The sequence below is a fragment of the Candoia aspera genome, chromosome 1, assembly GCF_035149785.1.
Source record: "Candoia aspera isolate rCanAsp1 chromosome 1, rCanAsp1.hap2, whole genome shotgun sequence".
NCBI lineage: Eukaryota > Metazoa > Chordata > Lepidosauria > Squamata > Boidae > Candoia > Candoia aspera.
Window position 1 is genome coordinate 163,948,199 of NC_086153.1, and position 19,056 is coordinate 163,967,254.

The 19,056-nt window shown below is 37.1% G+C and overlaps 1 protein-coding gene across 9 annotated transcripts in view; it reads left to right on the forward strand.

The window, feature by feature from the left end:
- Positions 1-19,056, forward strand: part of RUNX2 (RUNX family transcription factor 2) — a 165,135-nt gene that overhangs the window by 60,497 nt on the left and 85,582 nt on the right. For 4 of the 9 annotated variants that reach the window (XR_010068831.1, XM_063317208.1, XM_063317167.1 and 1 more), the window contains exons 4-5: positions 3,604-3,777; positions 17,392-17,553. The exons of 1 other annotated variant lie outside the window; for it this stretch is intronic. Coding sequence is in view for 7 of the 8 variants with exons in the window: in XM_063317208.1 (XP_063173278.1) it covers positions 3,604-3,777; positions 17,392-17,553 (336 nt within the window). In the remaining variant the exon portion in view is untranslated. The remainder of the gene's footprint in view (positions 1-3,603; positions 3,778-17,391; positions 17,554-19,056) is intronic. 4 more of the 9 variants (XM_063317173.1, XM_063317192.1, XM_063317179.1 and 1 more) reach the window with 2 other exon arrangements.

The following is a 19,056-nucleotide window of genomic DNA, read 5'->3' on the forward strand; positions in this document are numbered from 1 at the left end:
CGGATTTGTTCTGTTGTACAAGGGAGAGAGACAATAGAATGTAACTTTATAGTATTAATTATAACATTAATGCATTTAATATTAATTAGCATTTTTGTTTAATTGCATCTTTAAGTGGAAGAGATTAGAGTTGCAAATAAAAGTCAGTACAGAGAAAGAGCAATAATTATTCTACACAGATAAGATATGTAACATATCTTGTGTAACATAATTAAATGAAGTTTTAGATCATTGATCAAACTGCTGTTATTTCATTAAAAGTCTACTAAGAAATCATACTGTTTTAACTATATACTTGTGCAAATTGCACAAATCAGTACATCTGCCATATATTGTGCTTCTATAGCAAAAGCGTTATGACTTCAAAATGGTCTTACTTATTTATGTCCCCCTATCTTTTATAAGTGATGAAAGAAATGAGCTCTGCTGTATTCCCAAATCATGGTATCTGTGAAGAGGCTGTTTGTGATCTGAGACTAAGATCATCTCTTCCCATCCCACTTTTTCCCAAGCTCCCCTATCCCAAAAGATACCCACTGGAATATGTTCTATTCTGTGCTGTATTTAGCCCTCAAAATCACATGGTGCAATGGGACAGGAAGATTGCTGAGAAGCTAAATCAGTTTTTTTGCACAGGATAGACACCTGTAATTGAACAATATTTATTTATAAAATCAAGGGAAACAGCTAATTCCAGAGAATAAATTCTAGGGCTAAATTTTTTTTAAAAAGATCTTCACTGAGTTTTTGAAAATATAAAATGTGAAATGGCTGATGGAATTTAAATAGGAAGTCGGATAAAACAGCCTAATAATTATCAGAGAACTGAAAAATAGCCAAGATTGGATTTTTTAAAATAAAAAGGATCCTAGGTACTGCTGGGAGATTAAAGTTCAGTTAGTTGGATGTCTGTGCTGAATATGTTGAAGGAAACATTATTAAAGACAGAATTTTAGAGATAGAAGAAAAGCTTTGCTGATGAAGAAACAGCATAGATAAAGGGCAAAAAATGACATATGAAATTGAGTAGAAATTGATGTGCACTGGGCTAAAAACAATTAAGTTTACATATATCCAAATAGGAATCTCAATTTAGGATGCTCAGGTTGTGAGCATCCTAAACAGTTGTGATAGACTGATTGGTCTTTTGATGCCTTTATATTTTTTATCTCTGATGTACCTGCCTTTGGGAATCCTGTATTGCAGTTCTGGGGTTAGCATCCAGGTGAGATGTTATGCTGGACCAGACATTCTCCATCCTTGATGGTTGCTACATCATTATCTAATTTCTTGGCAAGGTAGCACCTAATGGAGGGGCATGCAGTTGCAGAAAATTATAGTTGGCATTACTCATGCTTGATTATATTCATGAATTGATTTATAGTAGTTTTCCTATTTGCAATACATTTTTAAAAGTATTTAAAAATTACTAATTTTTCATACAATAGTGCTAGCATTCTTGTTAGTAACTCCTGCTAGTATTGTAGTACAGGTAGTCCTCACTTACTGACTACAGTTGGGACCAGAAACTCCACTGCTAAGCAACACAGTCGTAAAGTGAAATATCACATGACTGCGCCCGAGTTATGACATCAATTCTGGCTGCGGTCGTGAAGTAAATCACCCATAGCCATTAAGTGCGACATCATGTGACCAAGACTTGCGACTTCCTGCCAGCTTCCCTATTGACTTTGCTTGTGGGAAGCTGGCTGTGAAGGTCACAAATGGTGATCGTGTGACTGTGGGACGCAGCAACCATCACAAATGTATGCTGGGTGCCAAGTGTCCGATTCACAATCACATTACTGTGGGGATGCTGCAATGGCCAGAAGTACTAGGACTGGTTGTAGATCTTCTTTTTCACTGGTGTCATAACTTTGAATGGTCACTGAATAAGCAATCAGTAAGTGAGGACTGCCTGTATTTGCAATGTTGCTTGACTGATGATTCAAGGAATATATCTGAAAGCTACATGTAAGATCATTTTTCAGTTCAGGTACATGTGGGGAGAGTCAAGAAGCCACTGAGAACATGTTAGACCTTTGGTTCAGTGACAGTCTTTTGCTACCTCTAAAAGTGATCTCAAGTAGTGAGTGCCAATAGAAATGCAACAAAATAAGGCTTTTTATGGAAGAGGAGGAAGAACAACCTGGTATCTGCCAATATACAATAATAAAAAGAAACTGAGGGGGCAAACTTTCTCAATCCCACCCCAAAACCCAATTACAATTGAATATGATGAATATGTACAAATGGTTGGATTTCGGTCAGAAAGAAAAAAATAGGTATGGAGGGGAACAGGGAGAACTCAGGGTCGGGTAAGAAGGTAATAATACTGATTGGTAGGAATCCTTAATAGAAGCATTCCTGCCCCCAGTTGAGGATATAACTTGTAACTGGACATCTGATCTGACACTTTTTAAATTTGATATATTACTACAGTGTTCCCCGACTGTTCCAAAAACAAAAATAAAACCTAAAATGCAATTTTAGCACATCCAGGTGAGAACAGAAAATAGCCTGGTAAAAAGGTATCAACTGCATTTGCTTAGTTTTTTTATATGCATGGAAAACGTCAATACAGGTGGTGAGGCCAATGAATTCTGAGAGGGAAATGCTGAATGCATCTCACCATGTATTAGTTGATAAAAGAGATAAGACTGGAGTCTTACACACAATAATCTGGAAGAGGTCTCCCATGAACGTATTTTTGAAAAATCGTGGATAGTGACTACACTATTTACCTGGATATAGAAATAGAAAAGATGAGAGGTTCTACAGAATCAACAGCAGAAAACCGAAGTTTGAAATGAGGCTGAGAGGAAATGTGGAAACTAACAGCTGTATTTGGGGTGATCCACAGATGAGGTTAAAAAAAAGTCAACCCTGGCAGCCATGACCTTGCCTTCAAAGTCTTGTCCCTTTCTTATATGCATGCAATGTCACGTGCGTGTAAAAAGGGACAGGGCTTTAATCATTCAGTTGCAGCTGCCATCTTGATATTTTGACACACACAGCACCCACAAACCAATGCCTCTGGCTATAGTATATGACAGATTTTAAAATCCTTTCCCTCAACAATACACAGTCCTCCTTCAAAAGGTCTGGATGTGTAATGATTATAAAATTATTTTCTATTCATTTTTTTAAAACCACAAGTTTTAACCAAATTGGGAATTTTCTGTTTTTCTCTGTCAGTCTACCTCACTGTGGAATAATCACCCAATTTTTCTCATGCCTCATTCTTGGCTGGTGCCTCCTACAAATTCTCCACAATCAGTACATAATCATTGCATCCAAGGTGGCAGATTCAAGGAAAGCTTTACATATTACAAAATTCCTGCTTTTAGAGGATCAGTTATAATAATATTGCTCTGCTATAAATTGCTATAAAGACTGCAGTGACTTATCATATGCCTGGATAGCAATACAAGTGCCTTCCTTATACCAATGCTGTAATGGGTGAAATAGTCCATACTTTGCTCCCTGCACCAGCTGCAGAGTGAATCTAAATTTTCTTTGGTCTCACAATAATAAATAAAGCACTTTAATAGTACCTTGTCATGCTAACCAACCTTTTATTTTATGATTTGCTGTTTCCAGGGCACAGACAGAAGCTTGATGACTCTAAACCTAGTTTGTTCTCTGAGCGTCTCAGTGATTTAGGGCGCATTCCTCATTCCAGTATGAGAGTAGGGGTCCCGACTCAGAGCCCACGGCCCCCTCTGAACTCTGCACCAAGCCCTTTTAATCCACAAGGACAGAGTCAGATTACAGGTAAGAGACAGAACCATGGGCTTGTATGGACCATGGTAATCACTGATTGTAGGTCTTCTATTGCTTCAAACTGGAGAAGGATGTTGCCAAATTAAAGCATAAGCAAATGTAAATTAGCTGGGGTTAGTTTTTATTTATGTAGTATTGATTACTGGGACCTTTTAGATTATTCTTTCTGATTTGAAATCAAAATTAAAAAGCCTGACAGTAAAACTTGAAAAGAATGTTCATCCCTGGGATCACTTTCATGTATAGATAAAATACATTTGACTATTCCAGTGGGGTGTATAGGATAGCTTGCATAGCAGTGTGATTGCCCTCGAATATTACTTTAACACATGCATTATTCCAACATCCAACTATGAACCACAACTATGAATCAACCAGTACTGAAAGTTATATACATTTAAACAGTGTGCAAGCCAAGATATATTTCACTGTCTAAAATATTATGCACAGAGAAGTAAATAAATTCTGAAAAATCTGATGGTTCATTAAGAAAAGGAAATCAAACTTAATAAGTAGTTATTTAAAATTCACATGCAGATAAACAATAGCTTTCATTGTCTTCCATTAACCAGCCTATTGAACAGAGCCAAACCAGATCTTCTCCACTGCACAGCTTACATAAGAAGAATGGGTTTTAGAACCACCTAAAGGTTACCTTTTGTGTGACTTGCATCTAATTGCAGATCTAGTCAATTGAACTTCTGGAATCAAATTTTCTTTGAAGAAGTTTGAAGACTGTCTGGACCCCAGGCAATGAACTATCACTGTATCCCTATCCATATATTACTTATTTGTAGGGCACTCATTTATAGTGCTAGGGGTGGAATCTGCATTCCTGTTTTTCTCAACATTATTCTCCTACAAGTCTACATCATGGCTTTCTGTAGTGAGCAGAAAAGTTTTAACTAGGGCAGCCATAACCTGGACATCTGATTTTTTTAAAGTGTGTGTGTGTATAGAGAGAGAGAGAGAGAGATTTGTATGCTGCATTTCAAATCGTTATACATCCTACCGGGTAGCAAACAACCCAATAATAAAATACATTAAAATTTAATTAAAAAGGCAAATGCAGTAATTAAAAAGATAGAAACTTATCTTCTCAGGATACTGTGTTCCACAGTGAAGGTAAGGCCACCTGGAAAGTTTTTTCTCATATACTCATCAGCCTCTGTTGAAACAAGGAGAAGTGCTTCTCCATCAGATTTTGACCTTCAAAGAATTCTAAGCTTTCAGGTCGCTAATGCTCTGAATTCTGATTCAAATTCAAAATGGAAAGCGGTGCAGCCCTTGCAGTGTGATCTATAAGTCTGTACCCAGCAACATTGAGGCATCTTTAAATCATGAACCTGATTCTTCTAGGAGAGCACCTCCCCATTTAAAACAGATTGAAGTCCTGTTCTAGAATCTATGTATCTCTGGACCAAAAACACTCCAGTATCATCTGGAGTAAATTTCAGTTTAACCAGCCATCAGAGCTGTAGTATTAAGAAGCTGCTTCCATTCTACTTTCTACAGGTACCTTAGAGCTTTGCCAGTTCTGTGCATTTCTTCCTTATTTAAGAATGTAAGCGCTCTACTGGATGAGGCCAATAACTGTTCTGTTCCACCATTGTGTGTCACACAGTGGCAAACCAGAGGCATTCAGGAAGCCCACAAGCATATACAGGAGGACAGCTGTCCTCTTCCACTTTTACTTCCTAGCAACTCGTGTTTAAATAGTATGCCCTAAAAGGGAGTTTACAGTCTTACAGTCATCAAACCTGATGATCATTGAGAGGCCAGTCCTCCGTGTATTGCCAGTCCCATTGTAAGACTCTCTACATTGGTGTTCCTCGCCACATCTCATGGCATCCAATCCACAGTACAGCTTGGTCTTGAGGAAAGAAGTACTTCCTTTTATCTCCTTTCATCTAATCACAGAGGATGACTCTGAGTTATAACAGTGAGAAAGGAAGAAAAACTTCTCTCTATCCTTATTTTCTAGACCATGGTTTTATATTCTTCTCTCATGTTTTCCCTTACCTGTTTTCACTTAAAGCTAAAAAGTCCCAGTTTTCCAGGGAAGCTACTCTAGATCCTTAGCTGTTTTGGCAGTCCTTTTCTGCACATTTTCCAGCAATTCCCATCCTAAGGACTTCAGGCATGGAATGTACCTTTTTTAGCACAACCACAAACCAGGTAACATATCATGGAGCTTTTCCAATGTAAATCTTAAGATCTCTTTCCTGACAAGTAATTACCAGCTGCTATCCTACTAATGTATTGGTGAAGTTTGAATTTTTAGAGTTACTTACCATTTGCTTACCTTAAACAAGATTTAATTTGAAGCTTATCATTGACAGTCTTGACCATGCTACAGATCTAGATCATTTTTTTAAAAGGAATCCTCCCAACGCTGATCAGTGGTGAACCCCACTTTGCATAACTCTTCAAGGTGCAAAATGTTCATTAACTCCTATTTTTGGTTTCCTATTTTGTAGTCAACTCCTAACCCATGACAGCATACATCTCCAGAGCTTTTGGTGAAGGATTTTGTCTTTATGAATTGTTTGATGTGCCCAAACGTGTAACTTTGATCATCCTAGTCTAAAATCCTGCACATGCTTAACTATGAATACATCCAGTTTATTCTAGGCATACATATCTATTTATTGAACAACACTATATTAGCAGTGAGAACAAAGTTCTTTCTTACTTCAGGTGGTGATTGTTTTGTATCACAACAGAATTAATGTCTTACAGCTTTTGCACTGTCATATGCTGCTCTTGTTTACATAAAAAAAAATTGTAGAAAACCTTCTGCTAGGGTATGATTAGCAGCATACTACATTTTATTTTATTCTAGATCAACAGCAGTACATTAAAGTCTTGTAAAATGTAGGTGTTTAATTGAATGGGATTTAAAAAAATAACCTTAGGAATTCATCATTAATTCAGGCCAGCTGTACAGCTAGCAATAGAAAAATCCCATCCAAATTAGATGACAGAGGTCATGCTACTTGGCAAAACAGAGCAATTTGTATTGTGAAGAATTCTTATTCTCTGTTGAAATGCTCATTGCCTTTCTGGGATAGTGATGATTTCCACTATGCTCCAAAGTTTGTATCTAGAGTCTTATTTCTGACTGTGTTTTTTTGTCATGCACAGTGTTCTAAAACGTTCAGTGCTGAAAATTCAATGGAGGCAATCAGAAAGAGGAACATTTTGCACCAGACATTGAACATGATTTACATGTAGAAGATACTTCACTTTATAGTGCAACAGAAATACTACTTTCAATAGAATTGCCTGCAGTGAGGTTAAAACACGCCCTCCCAGACAGTTGTATATCTCTCTGTAATGGTAATGGCAAACTGTACCAAAATCAGACCTTTCTGATCTTTATAATAGGTTCTCAACTGTTCAGTGTGCTAGAGCAGGAAAAATTCATAGCATGCATGAGCACAGTTCTACTTTTACCAATTGCACAGAACCATCCCTGCACTCATAAGAAAGCAACCTTTCTTATGAATGCAGGGATGGTTCTGTGCAATTGGTAAAAGTAGAACTGTGCTCATGCATGCTATGAATGGAAAGCATATAGAAAATAATGGCTTACAAACCATTTTCTGGGGATCTGGTGTTCCCTGGGAAGCTCCTCAATGGGAATATGTGTAATTAGGCAACCTGTCCTAAATGATAAATTGGCCAACTGCTACTGATCTTCCTCTAAAAAGCTTTAGGTCACAGCTTAGTAGAATGAAGGAAATAGTAGCAATTGAAGATTGCATTCACAGAGCATACCCCAGAATCATCTGGATTTTGAAGAGGTTTACGCAAATGTGCTAAAACGATTATCTGAAAGTATACAGTTTTGAAACTACTTTTCTAAGGCAATAAATCTAAATTATCAAAATACATCTTTTTAGCACTTTCTGCCTCCATATAGTTTACTGACATTAATTAAAGTTCCACAATTAACCCCTAAAGCTTGATATTTTATATTGTGAATGAGAGCTAAATATTTATAAGATATCTTAAACCTTGGAATAAAGCCCACTGAAAACAAAGAGGCTTAAATCTATGTAGATTTTTGCTAAAATTATGATGCATGTTATTACACATATACTTGCATATTTATATTTGACAGACTTGCAAAACTTGAATGTAGCCCAGCAGAGAATTATTGTGGCTTGAAAAGTGCCTGGCAAATCCCAAATTTTTGCATTCTCAGACAGGAAGCAAAACCAAGAGGCTTTTTCGAGATCCTAGTAATCAACCAGTCATGGCTAGTGAGTCACAGATTTGATCTTGTTATTAGATGCATTGATGGCATGTTAGAAAATTGGTCATTAATCCATCATAAGCATAAGCATAGTTATTATTTAATCCCAAGTCAAACTGTATCTGAGTATGAAAGAAGTAGATGTTGATCCAAGTATTACATTTACTTTTCAGGATTTATATATTATATTCTCTGAGAATACTGTATAAATTTTATATTCTTACCTTTGTGGCTTTGTACCTTCTTCTATACACTCTAGTGTGTGCTGTCTGTCTGTCTCTTTCTTGCATGCATACATACATGTACAGATACAATTTATTTAGTTTATGATATCTGCTGATTTAAATCCAAAGCACAAGGAAATACAAAACATGCAGCATGTACATAGATTACCAGACTTAATTAAATACGTAACAAATTGTCATTCAGATACAAAACACTCAATAAGCAGATATTTTTCAATCCAGATTAAATTTAGAACATACTAGACAACCCATGACCCACTGGGTCATCATTTCAGAGATATTTCCGTACCAGATTCCTCAATGCCTTCAGTGGCAAAGCTTCTAACGTAGTGGTTCTTAAAAATTCAGGGAGGGATGTATCTGCCTTGAAAGTAACCACTGTTGAACTGTATAGCACAAACATCAGGAGTTGCCCACAGGAAACATTTTATGGCATTTTTATTATGTCATAAAATGTTTTATGATAATTTTATGTGATTAAATCTTTTATAAAATTGGCCAAATTTCTATTCCATGGGAGTCATGGGTCCCGGGTTTTGGACACATTCTGTAAGTTATCCGTTATGAGGTACCTTGGTTCAAAAATCGTTGGCCTATTTCTAATAGTCCCAGTTAAAGGTTACAAAGTATCAAACAGACACAAGAGTTTTAGTAGTATATACATATAAAAGACTTTTCAGTTCAAAATATGTGTGTTTGCTACATTCCTTCCCCAGTGACTATCATACATGTAAAGTTTCTATAATATTATATTTAGACAGATAACTCTTACAATATTTTAGAGTCTTTTTTTAATCTGATATTTTTCTAAAATATAATTGTAAATTGTTGAAGTAGGAGAAAATTAAAAGTTTAATAGCATAAGATTTTGGTCAGGGGAAACGATGCAATCTCAGTGAAGAAGATGTAGAAATTATAACTGAGAGTTAAAATAGGTTTCATGTTTTACTGACATGGTGGTAATAATGTGCTTGTATTAACTTTCTAAGTTTAGATAAGGCCAAGTTTGGATTTTGTGTTTTGGAGTTGATCTTTAAGTTTACTTTGAGCAAAGTCTGCTGATGGATTTGCTTTCTCTGTCAGGCTCCTAGATGTGGAAAGAATGCTTATCATCAGTTCAAATTGTTTCCCGGTTTTAGAAGTCCATTTTTAACTTGCAATCATAAATTATCACATTAGGCTGTTTTCAAAATGTACTTCAGCATATGTAATATTGTATTTCTGTGGTATCTCTTATTTTCTAATAGTATATTTACACTGAACACTTAAGTTGTTGATCAGCACATGGAAAATATGCAGATTAGAAAATTACCTTACTTGTGCATATAATTTTATTTATTTATTTATTTATTTATTTATCGAATTTATTACCACCCATCTCCCCACCACAAAGGAGGGACTCTGGGTGGTTTACAAAAACATATAATTTTACATTTTAGAAGAATATCTGAGAGAAATAGTGTATGCTCAAACATAGTTGTGAAGCAAGTAGGTAGGATTGTGTGTCATTATGAGTTTGCCATGCAGTATGAGTTTGCTAAGACCAGATGGCCAGTAATAAATGTATACTTGCTGTTGGAACATTCTACTAGTAGATATAAGTATTCTTTGGAATATATACAGGGTCTTCATGCTGCTTAGTTAGTACACATAGATTATAGACATCATAAAAACAAGGACATCAAGTCTATTATGTACTCATTTCTAAATCAGCCAAAATTTATATAGTAATAGCTTGAAGATGAGAAGATCTTCAAGCCAAGGCAAACATGAAAATAATGAGTAAATAACAGCTGCAGATACCTCTGCCTGTTTCTGAGTAAAGAGCTCTTAGCTGCTGCAGTGTTTAGCTCTGTGCTTGTTGTCATTTAAAAGCCCCTTAATGTACCTAAAGCCTCCCAGGTCCCTTCCTGCTTCCTGCTATCTCAAGAAGTCAAGTAGGTTCCAGAAATTTAACAGGCACCAGACACCGAACTGATACATGGATGTGCCACTCTTCATAATAAATTACTGAATGGTTGATGGATGAAAGTGAAAACCCAGAATAGAAAAAAAGTTGTCTTGAAATCTCAGGCATTCATCACATCCAACCAACTAAAAGGCAGAACTTGACAGAAATGTTCAACAAATGAAAACTTAAGAACATTCACAAGCTTAGGTAAATAGGTACATCTTGAGCAATCACCAAAATGTAATTACTGAAGATACTACATCCATCTCCATAAGTAGCGAGCTCCATAATGAGAGTACTATAGTTGAACGCTAAGTATCCCGCCTTGAGCTCCTAAATGAAAGGCAAGATATCAATCAAACAAACAAACAAACAAGTAAATAGGCAGGCTCTCACTTAAGTTACTATCAAGCTTCAATCAACAGACAGGAAAACTGACAAGAAATACAAGAACTACCTACAGATAAGTAATATTTATTGTAGAAAATAGAAAGCCTGAATGAAAGAATTTCAGCAAGTGCTGAGATTTAAGAACACATATGTATAATGTGAAGTATGTCTAAACCCACTTCTGTTTAGTTTTTCTCCTTGCCTTATATAATGGACTACTTGGCCCTCTCTTTTGAGTGGGCTGGTGTGTTTCTATTTGTCCTTTGCTTTTGTAACAATCAGACCTGCTATCATTTTGTTTTCACTGACTGTGTGAGAATAAGCTCTCCTAATAATCAGTCTCTGAGTATTGTCCATAGGAAGAACAGTGGGTTGTCCCTCTCCTAAAAATCTCAAAGACTAGTCTGATACATAACAAGATAGATCCTCCAACAGTTACTAGGGCCTGAAGTTATGTAGGTCCCTATAAATCAGTACTAATATTTTGAAATAAGCTGAGAAACAAATACACAGCCTTTGCAAATAATGGAAAATAGAAGTAATATAGTCTTTAGCTTTTCACAGGTGGCAATATTCTGCACTAGCTGAAACCGCTGAAGTATTTTGCAAGGTAGGCCCGCATTGCTGTACTGTAGTCAAATGTAAAATCCAAGGCATCCATTAAATGTGGCTAAGCTCTCCTAAATCAAGACGACACTAGTTTGACTAAAGCAGGCATCTCCAGCCACCAGTATGTCTTTCATACTGTCCTGCCTGCTGCAAGGTAGAGAAGTTTCTTAAAGATTTTTAGTTGTGAGAATGGCTGGAGAAGGAAGAGTAATAGACAGGAGCACAGTTTTCAAAGGCTGTGGTCTCTGGAGCATGGAACAAAACCATAGAGTGCTACTTTAAAATGGAAATACATTTCAGGTTGTTGACTACTTTCCATTGTGATGCTGGTAACAAATATTTGGGGAAAATGAAGTAGCTGTTTTTATGTCTTTTATTTTTAAGGTTAGTGGTCCACCAGTAAGATTTTAATAAAGAAATAATCTTTGCAAATTATGATTTTGTCATAATAACCATCCATAGGAAATATAGGAAGCCCCCTTGTTTTAATATCTCCACTTTGTTCACTGATGGCATTTTTTCTGTGCTGCATTTTGCAATATAATGTGCTTTATATCTGTTTCTGATTGAATATATTTTAAAATACATCTTGATATTTTTTTATTTGTTCTTTTGTTTATTGGGGCTTATCTGTACCTCCTCACTATCAATGAAGCTTTATTTTTTAGCTATGGAAGGGGAGGTTTTATGTACTTTTAGGAAAATCGTTTGACTTTTGGTTGCTAGGAAAGCTTTTACAAGTCAGTCTAATGCCTGCCTGCCCACCTGCCCCTCCATCCATCCATCCATCCATCCATCCATCCATCCATCCATCCATCCATCCATTTCTACTTTTAAAACTTTACTGAAGTTAATAGCTGGAACCTGCAGCTAGTATTTTTTAAGAAGTGTGGCTAATGCTCCTGGAAATGATATAACATGGTCATGGATGATAGTTCCTGGATATATTTCTGCAGCAAATGCAACTGCCCTCAAAGGACATTCACATCTAGCAGTCAGGGATCATGGCCTTCCCACGTGTTTCTGGCAAGGTTTTGGTTTCATTCTTAGTGACTGGCTATAACCACCAGAGTGGCCGATTTGTGAGAGTTCCCATAATACACTTGCAGCATACCCAGTGCTTTCCCTGGTTTAAAAAATCTGGGGACCTTTGGCCTACCTAGCAGAAAATGGTTGGTTTCACCCTTCCTGGCTATGTATTGGTCTGCATTCCCAGGCCTTATTTTGAATGACTTGGGGTGGAGGAGGCACTTTTCATCTTCCTCCTGTAGAAGGACTAGTAGTAGTAGTAGTAGTACCATCTTTTTGCCAATTAGGAGTTAGTGATTCTCTCAAGTTATTTCTTCCCTTTTGCCCACCTTTCAGAGTGGAGGCATGTCATAGGCAGGTGGATGGATGGGTGGTCTGCTGCTATGCTTCATTCTGCTTCTCTTTCTGTCTCCTTCCATGTCTACCACCGAACAAAATATGTCTCAGAGCAAAACCAGGGCCTTTCTCGTTAAGTGGCTTTGGGATTTCTGTATATTCTTTGCCTCTAACAGGTGCGTGCTGCGTTTATTGAAAAGCCATGTCTGATACAGTATGTCAACTTGAATATTTAGGACCACAGAAACTCAAACATAGCTGGGTTGCCACCTGACAAACTTCCTAAGTCCCATCATTAAAAATGACAAGTCTGTCTTGCACTACAGGACTAGCGACCAGGACACCTGAAAAATGTTCTTGGTTAGGCTCAAAGTCATTCAATGTCTAAGCAATATGCAGTGTTCTACAAAAGATATTAGGTAATAGGACTCTTGCTTACAGAGTGCTGCTTTATCTGTTAATTAACACAGAAAGAGAGAGGTGTGAATGACATGGGCTTCTCAGTTTGTATTTAAATCTAATATGGAAATTATTTGTTTTAATTCTGAAGAGCTGTTCTCAATCTGGAATCTTTGCACACAATCAAAAGAAGGTGTATTTGCATTTTTACCTTAGCATAATACTCCAGAAAGCATAACTCACCACCATATTTCATTGTACTTAATAGACTAAAAAACAGCTCTCTTTGCTATTGACAGGTGTTTAAAATAATTGGATCCATTTCACAAAACAGTGATGGGGATGGGGAGTTACCATTTTGCTCTCAATTTTTTTTAGCAGGCTGGGAAGAGTAGTTCAGTGTAAGAAATAGCCAAAAATTATGTGTGTGGGGCTGGGAGTAAGAGTTTCACATGAAGAAACTGAGCTAGGAATCATGAAAGCTTTGGTTTGAACTGAAACTATTCCTTCTCTCTAATTTCAGGCCAGGTCAGGAGATACTTATCACTGAAATACCTGGATTTCCAAAGTAAATGCTTTTGCTTTTTCCTAGACTGCTGTTGCTACTGCTGCCCCTCTTCCTTCTTCTGAATCACTTACAGAATTATTTCTATAATTCAGTCTAAATAGGCAGCTTGGTCACGTCAAGCGTTTGTTTCTTGGCTTACCTGTTCTAGCTTGTATCATTGTTTTCTTTCTGAGGTCTTTTAAATGTTTGAATATATACTTAAAAGCTCTTATCTTTTTTCATAATTGGTTTTTGTACCTTATCCTCTGCTTTGCTAGCCCAGAGCTCTACCTTAATGCAGACGGTTAGATGCAGATACCAGAAGCATGTAATGTGGTCTTTGTTGGAAAGGTGCATGTTCTGTATATACAGTGAGGTTTCAGAAATCATCAGCTGTCATCTCTACAGTTGGAGATAAGTATTGGAGCTGCTGCAACTTGACATAGAAGCTTTTCCCTGGGCCTGAGCTTGGCAAGCTTTACTGGCATCTTGATTTAGAAAAGTTCTGGATTTTAAGTTCTCGTCTGTGTTATTTATTTGTTACCAGCATTTGTATGCTGCCTACTCTGGTTTGGAATTTGAATGTAAAAAAAAGACCCAGACTGCACCTCCTTTAGATGTCTGCTCTAGCCTGTTGCTAATACTCAGCTTGCTTTTGTTAAGCAAAACTTTTCCCAGCCAAATTCAATCTCAAATCTTTTATAATTCTCTAAATAATGAATTATAGTATTGATATATTTCAGTATCTTTAATTAGCGGCCAGTTTGCCCTGAAGTAGAGTTAGTACATCAACCACTAAAATTGTAAAAACAAGTAAGATTATTGCATTTAGGAAGCATTCCCTTTGATTTCAGAGTGATGTTTTTAGGTCCCTAAACAGTGTTTTCTAAAAAAGTTAGCCATAATGTAGATTGCAGAGTGAAGAATAACCCTTCCCAAATTATAATGAAAGTACTTTTCCCATTTTTATATGTAATATTCCAAGGGAGCATCAGATTTCCAGACATTTCTTCAAGCAAACCATGTCTGAATAGTGGAAGGAAAAAGGCTGAATCTACAAGATGTTCCTACAGAGAGGGAGAGAAAGAAGTTTTTCCTATGGTTATATAAATTTCCTGAATAGTAGAAAAAGTTTCTTCTGCCGACTAATTATTATACAGGGATCTCTGTTTGCAAAACAGTGGTAAAAATCACATTATAATAGTTATTCTATAAATAGAAATGCACCAGGAATGATAATGGTTTGCTGCTCAAATATCCTCCTGGAGGGATCAGAAAGCAATTTCTCTTGCATGGATGAATGAGCTTTAAGGATACATTCTGGCTTTCAGTCCTACATTGCTTGATCCTGTTACTAGGGAACTTCTTTCCCAACCTATTTCTCTGGGAGGAAGAGAGGTAGTCAGGAAATGAAACTTGGGAATTACTTGGTTCAGCTCAAAATGTTCTGTGAAGTGGGGTTGAGATGTGAAGTAATTGTCAGAAACCAAGGAGCAATATATTGTTGTTTCAGTATGAATTGGCAGGTAATTATACTGACCTCCTGATGTGACTTATCCCAAGCAAATACTAAAAGTCCTGTCGACTTTTCTCTCCCTGTATCACTTTGACATGACAAACGTAGCACTTGGATACGTGTTTCCAAACATAGCTTCTAGCATCTTTTGGTAAGTCCAGAAAAGGCTTCTGTCTAAAACCTACCAAGCTTTGGATTGTGTACATGGTTGTGGTCTAGATCAGTGGTTCTTAAACTCTTTGATCAAATTACCCCTTTTCCCAGTCTCAGATAATTCTTTTTTTAATCCATTCAATCGTGTCCGATTCTCGGAGACTGCCTGGACAAGTCCCTGCAGTTTTCTTGGCAAGATTTTTTTGGAAGTGGTTTGCCCTTGCCTGCTTCCTAGGGCTGAGAGAGAGGGACTGGCCCAAGGTCTCCCAGCTGGCTTTGTGCCTAAGGCAGGACTAGAACTCTCAGTCTCCCGGTTTCTAGCCCGGTGCCTTAACCACGACACCCAATTGGCTCTCTGATCTCAGGTAATTACCCCCACAAAAAAAACAGCCTCTTGTTTTACACAAGCTTCTTGGCCATCCCCAACTGGATCCTCAACTCACAAACAAGCAATTACAAATTGCTCCATTACCCCAGGATATGCCCAAGCTGCCTCCAGTTTAAGAACCACTGGTCTAGATGGACCAAATGCTCCTGCTGGATAAACTAACTTCCTATATGTTTTTGTACAGGAATACTTTTTTTTTTACTTTGGAAATGCATTTAAATCTGATAAATGGGTACACTCTTCATTTTATTTTCTACTCATTCCTAAAGCTGGTAATTTCTGTTCTGAAATGAGTTTAAATTCCCATCCCTTCCAAACCACATACACACAGAAGGAAATAGGAAACATGACATCATTACTAACAGACTGTAAAGTTAGCAGCAAGTGATTTAATAAGGAGAGGGATAATGACAAAGTAACAATGGTTAGAATCTTTGAATTAGAGAGTTGGAAGAGTCCAAAAACACTTTGACAGCTGGCCAAATTCTGCTCTGGACCCATCCAGTGAAGGAGACCCCATCACCTCTCTCTAGGTATTTGGTTCCACTGTCACATTGTACTTACAATTTTTTCAGTCAGATCTGCTTTTCTGTAGCTTAAATCCCTTATTCTGTGGTTTGCATGCTGGGGTGATAGAGAAGAGGCCTTGTCCTTGCAAAGCTATATGTAAATGTCTAGCATAGCAGGAGTTTCATGTAAATGTTCACAGCAATACTTCATATATTCACATTTCTATTGGAAAGTTATTTCATTCTCCAGGCTGTCATGGAATCTTCAAAGAAATGTAAGTTAGTGGAGAGAGAGAGCGAGCACATTTGGTTGGATTAGGAGCAATGTAAATTACATTAGACTGTTGCTGGTTCAAGTTTTAAAAGTTACATAAAAAAACTTCTATAGGAACTTCTTTTTAAATATATTATTTTGCCCCATGACAAAATAAAGTTTTTGTTGTAAGGCAAACTGAAAATTTTGCGCTGAGTGTCTATTACAAATACAGTCACTGCTATAGAGCAGTACTCACTATGGGTGTTGGGTGCCTGAGAATCTTCTTCAGGGCATTATTTTGATATTTCCTGGCAGGGTGTGTGTGTGTTCTTTTTGGAGAAGGAGAAAGCCTAGTTTGGCTTCTGTTATCTCCAGCATTGCGGATTCTAATATGTGTTTCACAAGTAATCAGTCCTTTCAGATAGAGCTTGGAATAATAACGTCTGAAGAATCAAGATCTTTAACCATAGTTCTGGAATGAAATCAGCCAGGACTTTGAAGTCCCTTCTCTCATTTTAGATTTATTTCTGCTGTGCTTCTTCCATTTCCCATGTCCTTGAAGACTTTTAACATCAGATTTCCTAACTTCTGGACCTATTTGTACTTCCAACAATTCTCTAGATGTTCTTCATCACTGAAGATGGATTTAACATCAGCTGTTAAACTTCCTTTGTCCCTTCATCAGATTCTAATCTGGAAGTTAACCTTCCTATTGAAAAGCATTTGATCAGTCTTTCATTGGATATATCTTAGAGCTGCAGTCCTCAGCAAACCTCACTGAAACCAAACTGGGCTTCATTTTACATGAATGCTGTTAGTTTCAACTTTCAAGAGTCAGTCTAACGCGGTCAGTTCTGAACAGTGTGAGAAAGAAAGAGAAAGAGCCAAATGTTGGAGTTCTTACTTCTCATACGTTCCCATCTTATATGTATTGTACTTAGGCTTTCTGACTCCACCAACTGTTCCTGTCTGTCTTCCATTTTAAATTATTTTCTCTTTTGTTTTGTTTTTAGACCCCAGACAAGCACAGTCATCCCCTCCATGGTCCTATGACCAGTCTTACCCATCATATTTGAGCCAGATGACTTCACCATCCATTCATTCCACAACTCCCTTGTCCTCCACACGAGGCACAGGGCTTCCTGCCATCACCGATGTGCCCAGACGGCTCTCAGGTAAAGACTGTGTTTGAATTAAACTAGTGATCTCAGAGGGAAGCTAGGAAAACCAAGACAGCTTAGTATGTATGTACTTAATAAGTATGATACTTATTTTTATGCTCATGTTACCAAAAAGAGTTGGGGTTCTTCTGTGAGCTAACCTCCTCCCTTTACAGTGGTTTGAATGCTGAAAATTCCTTGAAGTCACAGTATCTCATTGCTTCACTATACTCTGTTCCATACTATTTTTAAAAGTAGGAATGCTTTACATTACCTCATTAGTATAAACTCCTCCTCCTCCTCCTCCTCCTCCTCCTCACCTGAAATCTTGTTTCACTCTCATAAATTTGCCCACTAATTATTGTCAAAAGTCTCCCTAGCTATAATACTTTGATCACTTATTCTTCTAAAATTAATAGACAGAGAAAATGACTTTATTGTATCGCCAAGATCCCACTCAGAAGCTAGGTAGCTTCAGAGTAGAATGCCATCTTGGAACAGACTGAGGATAGTAGCAGTGAAAAAGGAAAGAAAATCTTCATAGAAATAAATGTTGAGCACCAGCAATACTAAGATTAAACAAATGATAACTTCTTAAAAATTTTTATGTTCTCTTGGGAAATAATCTTTTTGCTATATTGCAACCCAGCCCACCATTGTCATCCTCTGTATTTTGTTATTAGTGACCTAGTTTCTTGAAGTATGATTTATGATTAACCTGTAAAGAATTCTATGTGATCAGCTTTCCTTATCTCTCTGTCAAGTTGGCAAGACACAGTTTTTGTCATTCCATGCACCTGTTTGACTCTCAGCCAGGTGAATGTTTTTTCCCCCCCTCCATACATATATATATATATATATATATATATTTCATTCGTTCGTTCGTTCGTTCATTCGTTCCTCGGTATCACTGATAGGCTGAACTATAGCCAGGAGTCATATAGGATTTGATTGGTTTGGTTTCTTTCTTTCCTTTTATCTTAGGGGTGGGAATTTGTTATATTTCAAAAGAAAGAGCAACATGAATCAACATCTTTATTCTCAGCTATTCAGCCTGTCTTTCTTCAGATGTTTATATTCATATACATATTGGGTAGATTTGAATGCATTACTTCTGGAAATGCCAGCCAGCCAGTGTTTTTTTTAATGGAAATGGAGCCCATACAGTTGATTTTAATTCTAGACCATCTTCCCTTACTTCAAATCTCCTACTATTCTCCGTACCTCTGAGGTATCAAGTCAGTGATTTTTGCAGTTTTGCCACTGGCAAATATCTGTGGGAAACTGGTAGGTTGGGACCTGCAGCCCTTGCTTGTCAGTATTTATTCAGGCATGAGTGTCTCACATGGGGAAGAGCCAAAGATCTTGGAAATCATCTCATCCAAGTAGAAGAAGAAAACAAAACACCTTCTTTGTCCACAGCTTTTAAGAAAAGGTAGATTTACTTGCTAAAATTGTCTTAGTGTTTTTCTCCCTTTTTTCAAAGAAAGAGAAACAGGCCTTTTAGTTAGAGAATTA